The sequence below is a fragment of the Filicampus tigris genome, chromosome 11, assembly GCF_054856515.1.
Source record: "Filicampus tigris isolate MCC_2025a chromosome 11, RoL_Ftig_1.0, whole genome shotgun sequence".
NCBI lineage: Eukaryota > Metazoa > Chordata > Actinopteri > Syngnathiformes > Syngnathidae > Filicampus > Filicampus tigris.
The window spans coordinates 24,309,623-24,329,295 of NC_141227.1; the positions used below are offsets into that span (position 1 = coordinate 24,309,623).

Below are 19,673 nucleotides of genomic sequence, written 5' to 3' on the forward strand. Positions count from 1 at the left end.
CTGCAGCGTAAAGTTTTGACCAGTTCAATGTACATGGCCTTCACCTGTTCATCTCTTTGCGTCTTTTTGAGGGGAAGGTATCCGCCGTTATTCATGGGAATCACCGTATATTGGTTGTTTTTTGAATCCCACATGCACTTAGTCATGTTCTTTTATTTATTTTTAACCAAATTTCCCACTTATGTGTGTGTGTGTGTGTGTGTGTGTGTGTGTGTGTGGAGGGGGGTTCTTGTTTTTTTTCCCATGGTAATGAGCGTTGGGCCGCCCCCTAAGTGTCCACTGTGTATCCATGTGTGGGTTATACTGCCCTCAGGTGGCCAAGGCACGCACACCAGAAGACGCTGCACAGTGTCCGTTGAACTGAAGCAAAAACTGTGACAGAAACGGTTTCATCTTCTTTTAGATACTATTGAACGTGTCATGTACTGCTTCAAAAATTACAATATTTTATAGTTGGATATTTCTTCATTGTGAATTGTTTTTATTCAGTTTTAGGGGTGGCTGGAATCGATTTACGACCAACGGTGGTTTGAGTTACGAGCGTGTTCACAGAACACATTTAAGTGGTACCTTAAGGCAACACTGCATTTTTTTTGCACATGCGCACATTTATTGCGTCCCTAATTAAGTGTCCAATGTGCCACCTGGCACCTGCGTGGTGAGCACTTCCGACCAGTTTGGCTGCGAGTCTTCCCTGCACAGCTGACGTGTTTCCTGCGTGCGTGCGTGCGCGCGCGCTGAGAGAGTGCGGCGAGTCCGCGAGAAAATCAACAACCGTGGATGAGCTGCGGCTGGAGGCGACCTACCGCGTGGATCCCCGCCCCTCCCTCTCTCCCTCCTCGCCTCTGCTGAGGCTGTCAGATACGCCGGAGTGCCCCCCCCCCCCCACCACCACCACCACCCCAGCTATACCCACCCCCAGCTCGATCCCCTCAGCACACAAACATGACGCGCGTGGGGAGTTTATCCGGATTGTCTGTTTTTGGGGGGTGGGAGTACGGATGCACTTTGCGATTCACGCGGCACCTGTAAACGTTGCGGTGATTGTGGAGAAGGCGTGCGGAGCTCTCCCCGCCCGTCCCGTCCCGTCCCCTCCCCTCCCGGCCATGGTGGTGTTCAACGGGCAGCTTCGCATCCGCATCTGCGAGGCGCTGGACCTGAAGCCCACGGCGTGGTCCCTGCGTCACGCCGTGGGCGCCTCGGCCAAGAGCGCCAAGGGCTTCCTGCTGGACACGTACGCGGCGCTCAACGTGGACGAGTCGCGCGTGGGCCAGACGTGCACGCGGCCGCGCACCAACAGCCCGGCGTGGAACGACGACTTCAGCACGGAGGTGCGCGACGGCCGCGCCATCGAGCTGGCCGTCTTCCACGACGCGCCCATCGGCTACGACGACTTCGTGGCCAACTGCATCATCCGCTTCGACGACCTCCTGCAAGGCGGAAGCAAGCACTTCGAGGACTGGGTAACCGGCGACACTCTTTCACTGCCTTCATTGCCCATTTAACCCCCCATCATTTTAAATTTTTTAGAGGCGCGTGAGCCAATCACATGATCCGGTCTTGGGTTTATCTTCCTTGTTTGTCACGTGACTTCATTCCAACATGACCGGCGTTTGATTGGCCTTCATGTGCAATTGTCAATAATAACTGACGTCGACATCATCCCCAGATGTTCATGACGTCATGGGAATTTGATAAGAACATGTAGCGACTCCAATCCCGTTGTCGATACTGCTCGTCAATCCTATTCCTTATCGGTTCTCTTTGGGTGTGGAAATGAAATAACACAAATGATTTCTTATTACATGATTTGATCGTACACAATGTGTTTTGCGTAGTGCCGTGGGATATGGACACCAAAAGGGCAGCAACTAACAATTTTTTAAATTGTCGATTCATCTGTTGATTTTTCTTTTAGATTAATTGATAAATAGAATAAAAGTAAACTTTTAAAATGTTCCTCTCTTTGTCAAAAACAGGACATTGTTTCAAATTGACAGCAAGTAGAAAATGCACAAACATAAATTGATTATTATTCTATTACTGGTTTGGTCCGATCGGCAAAAACGTTGCTGATTGTTTTCCAAAGTAGAGTTGTTTTCAAATGTCTTATTTTGAAAGGACACAAAGATAAACAGTCTGCTTGTACAGAAACCAAAATGTTTCCTGTTGAGAGGCTAAACGTCCAAAGAGGTGGGCAATTTTAAGTTAAGCAAGGTCTATAAACAACCGATGACCAAAATAGTTGTCGATAAATTTGGTAATCGATTAGTTGTCAATTAATTGATTGTCGCAACTGTAGTCACTGCATGAAATGGTGTGAAATGTGCTCTATAAATAAAGTTGCATTGTATTGTATTAATCGATTAATCAACAACTGATCGATCATCAAATTAATTGACCTCTAGTTTGATCTTCGATCAAGCTTGTTGAAATCAAATTGTCCAAATCCCCAGCCTGTCAACAGTAAAGAGTCTGCAATTTCTGTAGTCCTCCAGCAAAGCACACCGGTGATCTTTGTGTCCGTCATCCGAATGAGGAGAGCGTTCTTGGCAAGGCCCATTCGAAAGTGCAAATGCGAGGAGCAGAGCTGTAGTGGATGATGAAAGTCAAGAGGGAGGGGGGCGATGAGATGAGAGAAGGTCAAAACGAAGACAGACAAGTGGAGTCTTCATGGCTTTTGAGTCTCTCGGCCAATTGCTGGCGTCAGCCATTTACTCCCAATTTAAAGTTGCGTGCCTTCAGTGCAGTACCACTTTGCGCCACAACATGCCGGGCTACTAAATAATGCTTGTTCCCCCACAATCGCCATTAATCATGAATTTAGCAAACATTTTGTCTTTGTTGTGAATGTACACTTCCAGCACGCCTGCGACCCTAGTGAGGATAAGCGGTTAGGAAAATGGATGGATGGATGTGTGAATGTACACATATATCTTCAGGTTGTCATGTTCCCTGTTGAAAGGCAAACAAACCATTTTTACTACGTTATTATTGTTGCTGTGCAGTCAGTCAGTCAGTCAGTCAGTCAATCAGTCCACTGATCTGCAGAGGACAAGTTGACGTGAGAAATCAAGCGGTGACTCAGCAGGTGGTGATGTTTTCATGTCCTTTCATGCAGTGGTGAAGGAGCACTTCAGTGGGCGGACAGCGTGACAATAGCACGCGCCGTTTTCCAAACACTTGATTAGAAGCTTCTGGGCAAGGATGCCCTCAGAGGGGGGCTACATCTTAAAAGAAAACAACAGGAGGAAAAAAAACGCTCATGGCAGCGCGTCCTCGACTGCCTCATTGCATCGTGACACGTAAACATCGTCCGCGTGCATGTCGGATGGGCTTGAAGGCAGATTGGATCGTGTCCCAAGTCGACAGGGTTCTTGTTTCCGAATAGCGCTAGTTTGAACAAATTGTAAACCATAACAGGTGCTTTGGATAGACAGGACGGAAACGGCCACTGATGCTCTTTCAATCACGTTATTAAAACATCGTACACCACAGTAGCAAACAATGAATGTAACAATATTAAAAAATGCACTAAACCCACAACACTAGTATTTTGTGATTCGTTTTGGTTTAGTTTTGTTTGTTGTTGTATGACTTACTTTTTCATCCATGTACAGCATTTTATATACAGCGGTGGTTGCCTTTAAGTGCTTTATAAGTACAGTTGAGTTGAGTTGTTAACGTTAGCTTAATTTTGTCCAAGTGTTGTTAACCTTGGCTTGGTTTTTGTCAAAATCTTGTTAACGTTAGCTTGATTTTTGTCAAAGTGTTGCTAACGTTAGCTTAATTTTGTCCAAGTGTCGTTATTAACGTTAGCTTGATTTTTGTTGAAGTGTTGTTAATGTTAGCTTGATGCTGTCCAAGTGTTTTGCGTGGCGCTCTCGTACTGTAAATGTGACAAAGGGGAAGTGTTGCCTCTTGTAGCGGCCACTTTTTGACAGCACATTTTGCATATCCTTTATCGGGATCACCGACTGCTCGCACCAACAACGAAAGAGGGGGCGTAACTTTGCGCTGACCACTGAAGAAAAAAAAACAACTCACCCTACTGACGGAAAGTTTGAGTGTTTACAAGGCATGACCTTTTCAAACCGCGGCGTACGTTGAACGGCGGTCTATGCCGATCTGTAACGCTTGTTTCATCGAACTGCGTGTTTCCAAATTGAAACACAATGTGTTATTGACTTAACATCAGCCCATTGACTTGGCCATTGACGAAAATTCCATTTCTTTGTCTTTCCAAATTCTTGAGTTGGAGTTTTACACACTTTGTAGGCCCTTTAATTGGCTCATTCTACCCGTCCCCCGTAGGAACCATACTATGAATTTTTATCAGTGTTTTCTGAATAATTTGGGGGTTTGTAAAACCAAAAACTGTTTTTGTTGTTTGTTTGGACCCCGTGAGATGTCCTTGACCCCCCCCCCCCCCCCCCCCCCACCCAAGGAAAAAAATTCCTGTCTCTGCCAGTGGGTTAAAGCTTTTTTACTTGAGAATTCTGCCCTCAAACGTTTTACTTGTTGCTTGTAAATACAAGGAAGAACTTGTACTTGACCTCCTCTTGACCCTGTTTCCCTGTGGGGGTGCTGTGGAGGGTCGGCCCGAGGAAGTGGGCTCTAGCCTCACTGCGTATAACGTGTGTGTGTGTGTTTGCGCCTAAAAATAAAGGCAGCATGTTGCAGGCTCCACTTCCTGTTTTCACTGTCAGTAGACTTCCCAGAGAAAGAAAGAAGGGAAAAGTAGGTGCCCCCCCCCCCGCCGCACAGCCCAGGCCGGCTCCGCCAGCGTTTCTCGTGCTTCGTCGGTGTTTGTCGCAAGACCTGTCGTCACGCAAAAATGTGAGGAATGCAACGCCAACCCTTCGGTGTTGCTCGCTTCAAACAGAGCATTGGCCGCCATCGTAAAATCAAGCGGACGGGAGCTGCTGATGTTCTGCCTCCTATTATAGTCAGTGCTATTAATAAATGAGTTTTTTTTTTATGCAACACATGTTCAACGGATGTCGCTGGGTGGTTTCGCTTCGCTGAGAAGTTTGGTCATGTTTTTAAAACCATCTGATGTAACCAGTGCTTTAAGCGGAAAACCCGAAGGCGAGAATGAGCCTAGTGAAATGAATCAAGAGAGGGTACTGTGGTTTCATGTGAAGTCCCGCTATGGCGTAAAATGTCCCGGTATGCCAGAAGCTAAGATTGGCTTCCAATGAATTCCCATTTGGGGGGTCTCACCATGTGTGTCTCCTGCTAAAAATTCTATTGGAGGGTTTAATGCAACATTATTCACCCAAGAAAAGTTTTTGTTGAATTTACTCAGTTTTATTTCGTCAAGTGACGGCACAAATCTGGATCCAGATGATTTTGTTTTCTGCCACCACCACTTGATGAAATAAAACGGAGTAAATTCAACACACCATTGTGGTTTTTCTTTTCAATGTTGTAAGTTTGGAAGAAAAAAAAAAAGAGTCCGACCACCAGCATCATCAACTGACACAAAATTGAGTGGACACCAAAGAGTCTATTTGCCCCAAATTAAACAGCAAGTCAGGCATTTTACTTTGAAACAGCCATTTTGGATCAACTTTGACTACGGAATCGGTCCGAATCAGCCAAAACCGGAAGCAGGGTAACCTTGACAGATGGGCGACAAGCTTTTTTTTCCTTTTTCCTACGCCATCTGCTGTGGCTCAGAGGTAGATGGAGGGCCACACCTATAGGTCCATCTATAGAGATCCCAGATCTATAGATGTTTGATATCCCACTTTGTCATCCCTGCTGCCTGATGTCATTGTTTTCACTTTTTGCCCGTGTAAACAGGAGTTTGGTTCAGGCTCGAAAAAAAGGACCCCCAAGGAATGAAATGTAAGGTGTGTATTAATGTTGTCGCAGTGTCAAATGTGTCACACTGAAGCCAAGGAAAACAAAGCAACAAAACAGGGCTGCAGCCACAAGATTTGAAAGAGGCGAGAAGGACAGCAGAGCGAAAACAAGGCGGGAGCTCGTGCCTGTGACAGGCAGCACACGGCCTCTCGGCACTGACACACACCAGAACGCACACGCGCGCAGCAAAACAAGTATGGAAGGCAAAGAGCACAACAAATCTTGACACGCTGACATTTGCGTTGCCTCTCCGCCACCGAAACGCAAACTCGGCCCTTGAGGTAAGAGTTGAATTCCTTCCGTGGCCACGCATGCAACTCAAAACACTCGTATCGCAAATTGTCTCTCCCCATTGAAATGAACGGAAATGCCATCCATCTGTTCCGGCCTTCCGAAAAAAAACACAAAAATATTTTATGTATCTTTTTAACAAGAAAAGTAGCACTCTATCTTATTTGACTTTATGAAAAGATCACAATAATGAAAATGACGCAATTAAGCACGGTTTCAGGAAAACAATCCCCAAAATAAACGCGGGCGTCCACGAATAACCGGTGATGCATTCCCCGAAAATTCTTCAAATAGGTGAATCGGCAAATATCGGCAAGGTCATGGTGAAAACTCCTCAGGAAGCTGCAGTAATAGTTGTTGTTCCTCACACAGGATAAAGAATATATGCCTTTGAGTGTTGTTATATTGTCTGTCTACATGTTGCTGCACCGTTTTAGTTCAAATATTTAATGCCATTCATTGGCTCATCTTTGGCATTTTCTATTCTTTGTTGGCATTAAGCTAAACAATGTGGTTGCTTTAAAGACGCAAAGTGTAATTCTTTTTTATGCTTGGTTTGGAAATTGAATGGAATCACATGCTTGCTTTGAAGTTACCGGCCGGCGCTTTTGACTGGAGCGTTATGGAAGAAGTGCCTTTCAAGTGGGTCACCACCGTTTGCCAAAGTCAAGTCAAGTGTGTCATTGTCATTGTTTAGCATTTTCTTCCCACCGCACAGGTTAAAGAAATTACATTGGACTGCCACGAAGTGATTAGATTTATCTCTTGATTGTTTTTACTATTATGACCCCACGTTTTGAAATCACCAAACACTTTTTGGGCCTCTTTCAGCATGCGAGACGTTCACACATATGAAACCAAGTTGTTGTTCTGACCATTAAGTTAAGTGTCGCATGTGACATAGCAAACGTGGCAGAAACGGGGCTGAGTTGTGTGTTTGTGCATGTACTTCTGTGCCAATACATAATCAAGTTGCGTGTGTGTGTGTGTGTTTCCTTCCTCAGCCTCAGCCGGCGCTATATTTGGAAGCGTGTGCACCTGCGTGTCTGAGCGTGTTCACAGGAAGGGAGGTGTTGCGTTTGGGATGTTGACCTTTTTATCGCTGCCGTGACGTCATCGGCAGGACGTAAATAAATAAAACTCCCTATGAATGTGTTGACATTTTTTTTTGCTTTGATTTTGCCTGCATTGTAACAGCCAGTCGGCGTTTGCGGCTGCAAAAAGCCGGCACTTGGCCTGATTCTGGTGTTGAGGTTGTGTGTGAAAGGTGGCCTCACTGAACGAGTAGTTCAAGTTCACCTGCACGTTTTTCAACCTTTTCGGATGCGTTATTGTCCCGCCTTGGCCTGGTGAATAAATGCCAAATTTACCGGTCATTGATGCACCGGATTTATGGTTTGATCCCTGCCGACCACCGGGGGCGCTGCTTGCTGTTTTTGTTCTTTCTTGTGTTTTCTTTGTATCTGCTTTTGTTTTGGGAAAGCAATAGATCAAATATGGGGGTGTATTCCGGAGTCAGCAGAGGCCAGTTTCTTACGGGATCTTCTCGCATTCCGAGCGACAGGACACTCTAGCCGTCATTCGCAGCCGTAACTTCTTTTCATTCATTTGCAGAAAATCTGTCCATCAAACTGTGAAAATAAATCCCTGAGTGAGTGGGGGGGGGGGGGGGGGGGGATTATAAAAACAAACATTTCTTTATCTGGATCCAACCAAAGTGTCATGACTTCCTCAGTAGGTGGAAATTGTTGTGCAAAACGGCGCTGTCGTTTGCACGTCTTTGCTTGGCGGGGATGACAAACAAAGGCTTCGTCTTTGGCGTGACAACTAAAACAAAGAATCAATCAGCGGACCCTCCCAAACCAGTAAACTCTCTCACCCTCCATCCCCGGTCTCTGCTTTCCATCTTGCGTATACATATTGTGACATCTTCCCTTTCTACCGCGTGTGCGTGTGCGCACTGAGGACGGCTTTGCAACGGTGAGTCACCGACCCCTTTCGTACAGAGAACCCACACTGAAGAAAATGTTGTGTTGAATTGCCTCAATTTCATTGCACAAACACAAATCCTGTGGATCCAAATGCACGTTTTCAGTAGTCTACTTCCAACATGTATCTGGATCCACAGGATTTTTGTTGGGCTGCAAACATTTCACAGTAAATTCAGCATGTTTTTCGGTGCACAAAAGGGACGAAAAAAGAGCCGGAGGTGAATAAATGCCTGCTCTGTATGAAAGTTAAGGGCCTGTCTCATTGGCTTGGAGACTAGCTGCTGACCTGACGCCAACCCGAGTTTCCGCAATGTCTCTTGGAGACTTGCATGCTTGCCAGGTAGTTTGGTGGGACATTCAAATATTTTTCTCTGAGACCCTTTGGGGAACTTTTTGGAGAAAATCTCTGCGACATCTCTGAGCCGTCACGGAGATGAATTCATACTGCCGGCGACTGCCGGTAGACATCCCCACCAAGACTCGTCAGTCTCCTCCGGCGGTGGCGGTTGTCTTAAAGTGCTTTATGAATACAGATGAGTTGAGAAAGCAGTTGTTGGCTTTTGGGGTCCTAATCTTTTTTTTCCTGCTTTTCACTCTGTCTTGGCAGGTCGACCTAGAGCCTGAGGGGAAGCTGTACGTCATCATTGATCTTTCGGAATCGTCCAGCGAAGGTACCATCGCTTCGCTTTTTTTAGGGTCCGCTGTCGTTTACTGCCTCGGATGTTTCGATTGGACGGCTGGAATCCAAGTATTTACTTGCTCGTGTACTTTTGTCAACGAGTGGACGCGGAAGAGGGGCTCGCCCGCCCGGCTCCTGCGAACATTGAAGCGTTTACGTAGATGGCGCCGTTGTATCGCTTTGGATTTGGGATCAGCACAGCTTTTGAGTTGACGATAAAGACGAGTTGATGAATCTCAGCTTGCCGCGTCCATTATGAGGCTGAGACAGTATGTTCAGGGCAAAGAGATGTTTGGTGCAAACAAAGTATGTGTTGCAGTAGGTAGTAAAACGTAGAGGCTGAACGACATGGACAAAAATGACAAAAAAATTTTTAAAAAGCCATTTTATTGATTAGAACTCACAGTAACATAAACTCACCAATAAATAGTGTTGAAAGCAAACATTTTACTCCAGCTCTGCTTTAACATTACATGTTTATTTCTATAAATCAATATGTTCATCTATCTATCAGATTCTGTTGGTAGCTTGGTGCTTACATGGGGACAGAACACAATTTTCGGAGGGTCACTCCCGATGCTCAAAAATGACAATGAGTTAAGAACCCACACACACACACACGCACTCGTGGAGAGTCACATGACACGGAGCGATTTGCGTGGGAGAGGGCCGCAGAGGGGGGGGATGACTCATTGACGAGATAAGTGGCCTCTTCTTTTCTAATGCAGTGATGATTCCCATCTAGGCGTCGAGTCACTCTTTCACTTAACCTCTCTGCAAATTGTAATGGATCAGTGACAAATGTATCATCGTTCTGCCGTCTGTGACGCATTTGCCAGTAAATTTCGGCCGGATCATTTCAGGAGGCATACTTTTTGTTTGGTGGTGTGCGGTGAGATTTTCCTCCCGTAAATCGATGCTTGCCGGCTTCTGCGGAGCTTGCCGATGAGCTGATCATTGGGAAAGGTGACGTTCACAGGCAAAATGGACACTTTTTTTTTTCCTCACATACTCAGCGTGTGCTCGCGTGTCTTTAGATTGCACTTATTACTTAAATGTGTTTGCACAGCCCCACATCACATGATTGACTTGAGAGCTGCAATCAACCTATTACACGCGCACACACACACACAGGACAAAGTGCCCTCTGTTGCTAAATATACTGCCTGCTCTAATACAACAATATTCAGTTATGTATTCTCAGAAATGGATAATATGGTGGAAAGAGTTCATGGTCGCTTGTGTAGACCAGACAAAATGTCCCCGCAAAGACAAAATGTCCCATCAATAAAGGTGGGAAGTCACATGTGGTGGCATTAAAAAAAAAAAAAAAGACAACATTGCACGCACACCGACACTTATTTATTTGATAAATGAACATTAACCGTTGAGCTGATAGTCAACGCATTTCTTTGCCAAAGTGCGTGCGTGTGTGTGTGTGTTGATAGACATCCATTTCCTTTCATTTTGGTCCATACAGTGCTATAGCGCCATCTTGTGTACATGTGCTGTTTCATTTAAGACAAAGCAAAACTAATCAGAAGTGATGCTTCAAGCTAAGCGGAGTGTTTCCTCCCATCTTTCGAGCCAGGGTACATCTTTCGGCTGAGAAAAATGTCAGCAGGTCAGCACCAAACAAAAACGTCACATCATGCAAAGAGCGTGTCTCACAAAAGTGACCACATGGCTTACATCTCTGAAAAAATCTTTTGAGATGTTTTCATTGCACAACACTGTTTACGTTTCACACACTCATAGGGAAGACACCAGCCCGTCTCGGCTCTCTGCTCACCATGCATACCACCACCCGCACTCTCCATTCCAGCCGTTTGACAAACCTCTTTGTTCCCAAAGTCTGCGCTACATTTTCACTTGATCTTCTTTGTAACTCTGTGGAACACGCTGCAAGAAATAATACTAAATATTAAAAAAAAAATACTAAAACTAAACCAATGTATTGTATTTGTTGTATTGCGTTGTATCAGCTTTTTATTCTATCGGCTTTACTCTGCAACAAGGTCACCATGAGATGAGAATCTGTTGTCAGTTGTCTTACCAGGAAAAAGAAAGGTGAAAAAAAATAGGCAAAACTTGAAAGGAATGCGTACAATGAACACTTTGCTATGATATCAAGTATAGTCAGCGTACAGCCTGTAAAATGTAGCTGGCTGGCAGAAACCTACGTGGAAAATTGGGTCAATTCCATCCTTTTTTCACAAAACGATGTTGCCGTGTGAGTCTGTTCTTTTTTTTCTCAAATTATGACCCAATCATCCATTTTCCAAAACGCTCATCCTCACGAAGGTCGGGGGCGTGTTAAAAATGGCTTCAGAACTTCACCCAAAAAATGTTGTCTTTTTACATTTCCCGGAAATTGTTATATTTAAACCACTGGCAACAAAAGGGAGTACACACTCAAGTGAAAATGTGCAATTTGAGCCCAGTGACTCATTTTTTTTTCTCCCTGCTGTCCTATGACTGGTTAGTGTTACAAGGTCAGCTGTGTTCAATTTGGTGTTGTTGCTAGCTGAGAGTTGATTATCATTGTCATATTTTCCTCTCTGAGGATGACCAACACGTTAAAACTGCATGTGCTGCAGTGCAGTGGCCAAGAGCATACAGCATTTTTTTTTTTTTTTTTTTTTTTACCAAGAATATGATGCAAGGATGGACAAAATGTTACAGTGGCCATTTCTTGTGACGTTTTGTGTAGCGGCGGCGGTCAGCAGCGACAATGAGGAGCGCGTCTTTCGCCAGCGGATGCGTCCCAGGAAGCGGCAGGGCGCCCTGCGCCGGCGGGTCCACCAGGTCAACGGCCACAAGTTCATGGCCACCTACTTGAGGCAGCCCACCTACTGCTCTCACTGCCGGGACTTCATATGGTCAGTCGCACGCGCAATTGCCATCGCGCCCATGCACTGCTGTATTCCAAAATGTATATCTTTTGAAAAAGTATTGAAATGGAAAAAAAAAAAAAATCAGTCAATATGCAAATCCATGGCTGTCGACCACTTCGTTTTTTTTTTTTTTTGCGGGGGTCCACTGTATCCGTAGTTCTGCCTTACGCCGCCCCCTGGTGGCCATGACGTTCACAACTGAAGAAACAGCAGACTGGGCATTGAATTGAATCACCAACTGTTGAATTGTTTATATTTGATTGGAAGATGTGATTACTCTATTTGTTTTTAATGATAGAGTGCTATTTTTAATGATAGAGTGCTATTTTTCCTTATTTGGAAAAAAAACGCATCACGCACATTGTGGGGTTTTTTCGGGAGGCTGGAAGTGGAACCGACGAATGGAATTCCCATTTTTTTCAAGAGGGAAAGATGATTTGAGACGCAAGTGTTTTGAGTTTAGAGCAGGAATTCAACCTTCTATCTCACGGCGCCACTGTCCATGATGTGTGTCGTGAAAACGAAGACACGCTGCCACTGAAAAGCTTGGAAACACTTTGTCACGCTGTTCAACGTAGAAGGCTCCTTGACCTGAACGGAACCTTTTTCTTTCTTTTGTTTGTTGTTTTGCTGTGTGGCCTTCAGGGGCGTGTTGGGCAAGCAGGGCTACCAGTGTCAAGGTAGGAAAGCGCCGACTGCTGATGCCATCAGGCCTTGGACTCACGTGTTGCCTTGCGGTGCAGTCTGCACGTGCGTGGTCCACAAGCGCTGCCACGAGCTCATCATCACCAAGTGCGCCGCCCTGAAGAGGCGCGACGACAAAGTGGAGGAGGTGAGCGCCGCCTCCATGCAGCTCCACAAAGCACCTTCTTCTTCACGTTCTTCTTCTTCTTTTTCGTCTTCACGTTCACCTTCTTCGCCTCGGCGCCGTCGCAGCCGGTGGCCTCGCAGCGGTTCAGCGTCAACCTGCCGCACAAGTTCCGCATCCACAACTTCAAAGTCCTCACCTTCTGCGACCACTGCGGCTCGCTGCTGTGGGGGCTGCTGAGGCAAGGCCTGCAGTGCAAAGGTAGGAGTGTGGAACGCGCCGCTCGTTCCAACGTTTGTTTCCAAAGACACGTTTGAAGAGAATCGCCGCAAACACCTGGCAATGACTGTCCTGCTCACTTGGGAAGCGTGAAACTGTTTTGCACCATGTCATTTGTCCTGTGGAATAAGCCACACGGCCACCCGGTGGGATGTATTCCTATGTCTTTTGAATTTTCGATTTACAAGATATATTTATTGTGTTTTTATTCTACGAGGATTTGAAGTACTTTTCAAGCTGGACGTATGGCGGATGCGTGTGTGCGCGCGTGTGTCAGTGTGCAAAGTGAACGTCCACAGGCGCTGCGAGAGCAACGTGGCACCCAACTGCGGCGTGGATGCGCGCGGCATCGCCAAAGTCCTTTCCGACCTCGGAGTCACGCCGGACAAGATCTCCAACAGTGCGCAGAGGCGCAAAAAGTCGGCACACCCGCAGGTGGGCATCGCCGGTCGATCAGCTATGTGCTCCAGCTTGGCGCTCTCCTGTGTCCAAAATGGGGGCGAAAAACACTCTCCTTCTTAAAAACCTATTACTAAGCAAATTGAAAGGTTTGTTATTTAATTTCAGCAAATAACAATAGTTTTAAAAAAAAATCAGCAAAAAGGTCAAACATTTCAAATTCAATTAAACAGAAAATAATTTCTGTAAATAAATCACAAAATAAATCTTCAAGGTGAAAGATGTTAATAATTTATATTTACTCTTATTATATATTTATTATATATATTATTATATAAGTGCATGGATGTCAATTCCGATTACTTATATTTCAGCAAAAAAATGTGTGTTGAATTTGAGCTATAAAAACATTTGGAAAAAAAAAGTAAATGTTACTTAATCTAATCTGTGAAAGCAAACAAGAATTCCTGCAAACCCCAAAATTCATTCAGGACTAAAAACGATTGCAGCCCAAAGGAAAAAAGCAAAATACAGGATGACATTCTTAAAAGGTTTGCAATAACTTTATTTTCAGCAGAAAATAATTTCAGCCACAAATAAAATATATCAAAAAGTTACAAAAAAAATTTTGAAAAGCTAAGCCAGCAAAAATGTTTTGTCAATATAATCATTGTGGATGTGGTTTGGAAGTGTGGCACCGCATTGTTGGTGATGTCCCACACGGTGTGCGCGCAGCTCCCTCAGGTTCACGACCCCGAGCGGCTTCCCGCCTTACCTCACACCGAAGAAGACCGGTCCAGGTCGGCCCCCACGTCTCCGTGTGACCCAGGTTCTGACCGCCACACCACCACCACCAAAATCGGCATCACCGCACACACACACACACCTCCTCTCAATTTCTTTTTCTTTTTTTTGGTCTTTTTGTGCACAGATGCCAAGGAGCTGGAGAACATCCGAAAAGCTCTCTCCTTTGACCACCGCGGCCAGGAGGTCTCGTCGCTCTCGCCGTCCGTCGCCGCGGTAACGGATGAGCGACGGGAAAACGGCGAGGTCAAGCCTCGCGGCGCCGCCGAGCCCAAGAGGATGGACCTGAGAGACTTTGTGTTCATCAAAGTGCTTGGAAAAGGAAGCTTTGGAAAGGTCAGCACGTTATGGCTCGCGTCTCTGAAGACTCGTAGGTGGCGTCACTCGGAGGTGGAGCGACCATATTAGCACGGCCTGTATTACGGACGGGCAAGTACCGATTCCAGGCATCGCTATCGGGCCGGCGGCGGCCACATTTCATTGTATCAGGTGCTCGTGAAGGCGCCCAATATCAGCCACCGATACTTAATGCAAAAACCTCAATCCGACAATGAGTAAGCCCTCCTCGCCAGTCGCCGGCGCTACATGGCGGCAGTTTGCCTCATAGGCAAGTCATCGTGTGTGACTCATTGTTCTTACGGGGCCCTTTCATTTCGGCAAGTAAACAGCACGCACGACTGGCAGAACAGCTTTTCTCGTGCGAATTGCATTCTTCTCCAACCTCTCATATTAGCTTCATAGAAAAAGAATATCTGTATAGATACACACAAACATACATACAGTATATATATACTGCGAGTCTGTGTTCATAATCGCAGTAGTCAATTTTTTTACCCATGTTTGTAAACTTTTCTACTTTTCTGGGAAAGAAACATTTTTGTCGGAATCTGACCTTGTTTTTTTTTTTTTCTCAAGCACATTACGTTTTCATAATAACAACTCTAGCTATTTTTTTTTATAAAATAATATCCAAAATATGATAGGTAATAAAGTAATATACGGTATTTATGAATGAAGGGTTATGTTCAGCAACAAGTGGATTTTTTTTCTCGGAAACGTCATTGCTATGAATGACAACGCGTGGTCAAATCAAGTCGAACATGAAAACAAAATGAAAATATCTTTAAAAAACCTGATGTGCCAGAAAAAAAATCAAGTCATTTATGAAATCAAAAATACATTTATGGAAACATGAAGCCATTCCTGTTCAAATGTCTTATTTTATCCATGGTGTTCATTGACATGAGACTACTAGTTGTCACTGGATAAGTGTGAGTACTCAAGAGTGAATACCGGCGCTAGTGTTTTGTGCGTCTTTTTGGCGTTGAGGTGATGCTGGCCGAGCTGAGGGGCAGCGAGGAGGTTTTTGCCGTCAAGGTGCTGAAGAAGGACGTCATCCTGCAGGACGACGACGTGGACTGCACGCTGACCGAGAAGCGCATCCTGGCGCTGGCCCGCAAGCATCCCTACCTGACGCAGCTGCACTGCTGCTTCCAGACCAAAGTAAGGGCGCCTGCATGCGCGCGCCTGCATGCGCGCGTCCGCATGCGCGCGCGCACGCCGCCTGCGGGGGGCGCCAAATAGCCACCTATTACAAATATCTGCGCGGGCGTCATCGGTTGCCACAATCGGAGCTCAAGCGGGTTGGATTCGTATCCGAGTGGCTTCATAAGATCTGAATCACAACTTCCAATTTGTTCTCATTGTTTTGGAGCAAATAGTTACCTAGGTTAGTTAAGTACATAGTGACTGACTCATCACAGCGTACACACAGTCATCCGCTGAGCTTGGGCATGTATGTACCCAGTCTTTCCTACTCCATCGTGGGTGGTGGTTACGTTCGAGAACCCCCCAACCCCACCCTCACAAAAACCGAACTGCGACATTTACAAATAGCCTATTTCAAGACTTCCCAAGCATGGTTCAAAGCACGTTTACACACATGTAATACAACATATTCAGAGAGGGCAAGAGCGATCGAGAAGACAAAAATATTGCGCAAACAGCGTACCAATCGCTTTGTGTGTTTATTTAAACAAATGCTTTGCATCTCACTACATACATCCATAATCATGCCCAAAGATGTCCATTACAAAGTGAACCGACAGCCGTCGCTTTCTGTAGGCGTAAAAAGCAAGATTGAAGAATCTTCACATTCAAGAATCTTCAGCAAAAACTAAGCTGAGCTTGAAATATTTCCCACTTTCACTCGTCTTTCAACATCTCAAACATAAGAGTTACTGTATATCAAATTGCATCCAAGTTGTGGCAGCGCATAATAAGAAAAAACAAACAAAACAAAAAAAAGGGTTCCGCCAAAGCAATCTTTCATCTCCAGCTGTTGACTGGCATTTGGCAATATTCAGCGTCTTGAAATAATTGTAATGTAGTAAATCATTTCCAAGTCAAAGCAAAAAAATGAATAAAACAATAAAAAGCTGAGTGACGGCTTGAATCTTGAATTCTCCAAATAAAAATGCGGAACACTAAAACGGCATTATTGCCGTCTGACATCATAGAAATGCCGCGGGCCGTCAGTCCATACATTGAGTGGCACTTCCAAGGGGCCACTGGAAGGGCAACAACTTCCTGTTTTGTCTGGCGCGTGTTGCATAAGTGTTCCCGCCGCGGAATGTATACATGCGTTACGTATGCGCACTCACGCACGCGCACGCACGCGCGCCCGCGCAGACCGAAGCTAAAGCCGCCATCTTTTCATTGCCATCGGAGCCTGACGGCGCTGAGACGTCGATGCAGGTGCGACCGCTCGTCAACCCACAGCCGGCAAGTACAAGCCGCACAAAGAAAACATCACTGTCAGACTTGAGCAGAAATAACAAGTCAACTACACGAGTGCGTGCGGGGCAAAAAAAAAAAATGGGAGTTGAGGTTTTGGGCAATTTGGCAAGTTCAAGTTGGATCATGCGTCTCGTGGAGAGAAAAAACACAGCATGAAAGGGCAACTCAAAGGTTTCTTGGCAATAAAATGTGCCCCCACCAAGGTTATTGCAGTTGACAAAAACAAACCCCAAAACGTTTTTGTTTTCGAAATGGGAACAAATCTAAAATGATCGCAACATTGGCCTCCACTAGTCTAAACGTGGTGCGGCGACAATCGTCGTCCAATTGATGCCCTCTGAGATGCTTTGGAAAAGCAAAACAAGCCAAAAAATCGAACCGCAACAATTCCCGTCGAGCGCGGATAAACATTCAATCGATATTTTCCGCAAAAAATGGGGGGAAATGGAAGGGGAAAAATCCAATGAATATGGAAAAATGTTGATCTTCGAATGTGAAACCGTGCATGCCGAACGGTGATAATGCAGTTGTTGACTGTATTCGGCCAAAATGTTGCTGCGTCTGTGGAGTAAGACTGAAGGCCTTTTCCGCCATCTCAGGGCGCAGCCAGTTTGAACCGGATCTGTTTCCAAACATGTTCTTGCGCCAGTGTGTCTCCATCCAGTTTTGTTCCCAGATGCATTTTTGATTCACTTTTGTTTTGGTCCGTGCGCTCCATCTAGTTTCGTCTTGGTTTGCGCTCTGTGTGTCTGGTCTGCTCTCCAGACGCTTTTTCTTTGACGTTTGTATTCTCGATCCAGTTTCATTTCCATCCCTGTTCTTAATCCAGTTTTCTTTCCATGCGGCGTCTCCTCAATGCAGTTGCGCGTGGAACGCGCGTTCTGGTGGACTTGGGCCCAACATCCTCATGAGGAGGGCAAAACCCGTCCGTGAAATTGTCATTAAAAGCAACAGAACAATACATTTCACTTTCACTTAGCGAAAAATCCAATTAGAACAAAGGCTGCGTCGATAACCTCGATTGGCTGAGGTCAACAATTTGGATGAGTGCCGTGTTTGTTTATTTTCTCGGAAGGTTCTGGAACACTGCGTGACGGCGTCTCCTCCAGAAATCATCTATTCCTGTTATGTCGCTCGCGCAACAAACACAAACATGGCTCGCACACACACGCGCGCTGGGTGGGCGAGCGGGAGGTCACATGACATGTTTGCTCATGCCCGTCGAGTCGCCATCACGCACACGCGCGCACACACTGGCTGCAGACAAAGGGATTCTGGCTGCTTATGTAACATTTTTGATACTTATCATGTGTATTGTATGGACCCACCTCCCCGCCACTCCACTCCACTCCACTACACGCACACGCACACACACACACACACCCACCCATGTCGTCTCCGAACACTATGTGATCACAATAAACAGGCCCTCAGAGACACACTGTAAACACTGTACATTCACACACACGCACACACGCACACGCGCTTCCTGCTTTGGCCGTGTTGCATAACGCCCGCTCAGCCAGCTAATAAGGAGGTGACCCGTCGGACGGCCGCCGAGCCGTGTGAATTTGACGTTTGTTTGTTTTTGGTGGGGTTGTTTTCCGGATCCAGTTGAAATGCAATCCCATTGCATTCCTTGACATGCTGTCGGGAATCAAATACTTGGCCTCCCGCCGCCAAGTCCCATGTCAACCGTCTTGCTTACGTTGACAGTTGGACTACAGCCGTGTATCCGATGTCCCGTGTATCAGCACGCACGCTCGCTGTTGTTAGCTTGCTCTGTTGTCGTCGTGTTTACACGCACGCACGCACGCGCTCTCGCTATGGTGCACGCAAGTGGTGTGCAGGTGCAATATTAAAAGTGCACCCGATTCAAGAGTGTCACTGCGCATTTGCCTGTTGGATGAGGATCTCGTGGTGGCGCAGAATGGAATCACTTGAAGAACCCGTTTGTTCTTTGGCCAGTTCAGTCGAGTTCAGCTGCGGGCCAGCCAAACGCTCCACTTATGTGGCAGTGGCAGCGGCTGAGCGTGGAGGGGCTCATCTCGTCCGGCAAAATGTGTCTTGACGCAGAACCAGTTTGTGGTGCAAAAAAAAAAAAAAAAAAAGAAAAGAATGGCCAAAATGAAAAATCAATTTGGCAAGAAGCATGATGTAGACACGCAATATCTGATTTAGTGGGTCACGTAAAAGGATCCGGCGGACCAGATCTGGCCCCCGAGCCGCCAGTTTGCCACATATGCCTTATTGACGTTGCTACTGTATTTGTACAGAATGACGGTAATAGATATGATATGATTTTTTTTTTAATTGAACATTTTCAGGGGAAAATCAGCCGAAAATGTATATCAGTCGTGGCTGACATTTCGCAACCACACTTGACTCTTTTTTGGGGCTGGATTTCCAAGACTTCCTGTCAGCTTTGTTCTGCCCCTTCCTCCTCCTCCTCCTCCTCCTCCTCATCCTCGTCCTCCTCCCAGCTTTGCAATCAACTGTGGCATCGCGCCGGTTCTCCTTATCGGCCTAATTACAGCACAGAAATGTAAATACGGTTTTGCAACGGTAGCGGCGGCCGCATTCCACGGACAGATATTGCGGGGACGGTCTGGATCGTAAACCCAGATCCCCCACGCCTCCCAATGAACATAAAATACTAATACATTTATCAAATGTCAATTTAAAAAGCCTAAAATGTGAAAATATTTATATAGACCGATGCAGATTCAATGTTAAATCTTTCAATAAAATGCCAGAGGGTTAATCAAGCTTTGCCGCTCACGTACGAGCTAGCACAAGTCTACGATGAGCTAACACTCGAGTGATTTTTCACACAAAAAAAAAACTTTTAT

At 45.8% G+C, this 19,673-nt stretch overlaps 1 protein-coding gene across 2 annotated transcripts in view; it reads left to right on the forward strand.

Annotated features, from left to right (window-relative positions):
- The first annotated feature begins 705 nt into the window (after positions 1-705).
- Positions 706-19,673, forward strand: part of LOC147140265 (protein kinase C epsilon type-like) — a 31,922-nt gene continuing 12,954 nt past the window's right edge. Inside the window, exons 1-10 of one of the 2 annotated variants that reach the window (XM_086045942.1) lie at positions 707-1,463; positions 8,764-8,827; positions 11,549-11,717; positions 12,378-12,412; positions 12,476-12,564; positions 12,669-12,801; positions 13,097-13,254; positions 13,954-14,047; positions 14,150-14,358; positions 15,352-15,525. In XM_086045942.1, coding sequence (XP_085902068.1) covers positions 1,002-1,463; positions 8,764-8,827; positions 11,549-11,717; positions 12,378-12,412; positions 12,476-12,564; positions 12,669-12,801; positions 13,097-13,254; positions 13,954-14,047; positions 14,150-14,358; positions 15,352-15,525 — 1,587 coding nt within the window. In that variant the 5' untranslated portion in view covers positions 707-1,001. Of the gene's footprint in view, positions 1,464-8,763; positions 8,828-11,548; positions 11,718-12,377; positions 12,565-12,668; positions 12,802-13,096; positions 13,255-13,953; positions 14,048-14,149; positions 14,359-15,351; positions 15,526-19,673 lie in introns of both variants that reach the window. The other variant, XM_086045941.1, reaches the window with a different exon arrangement.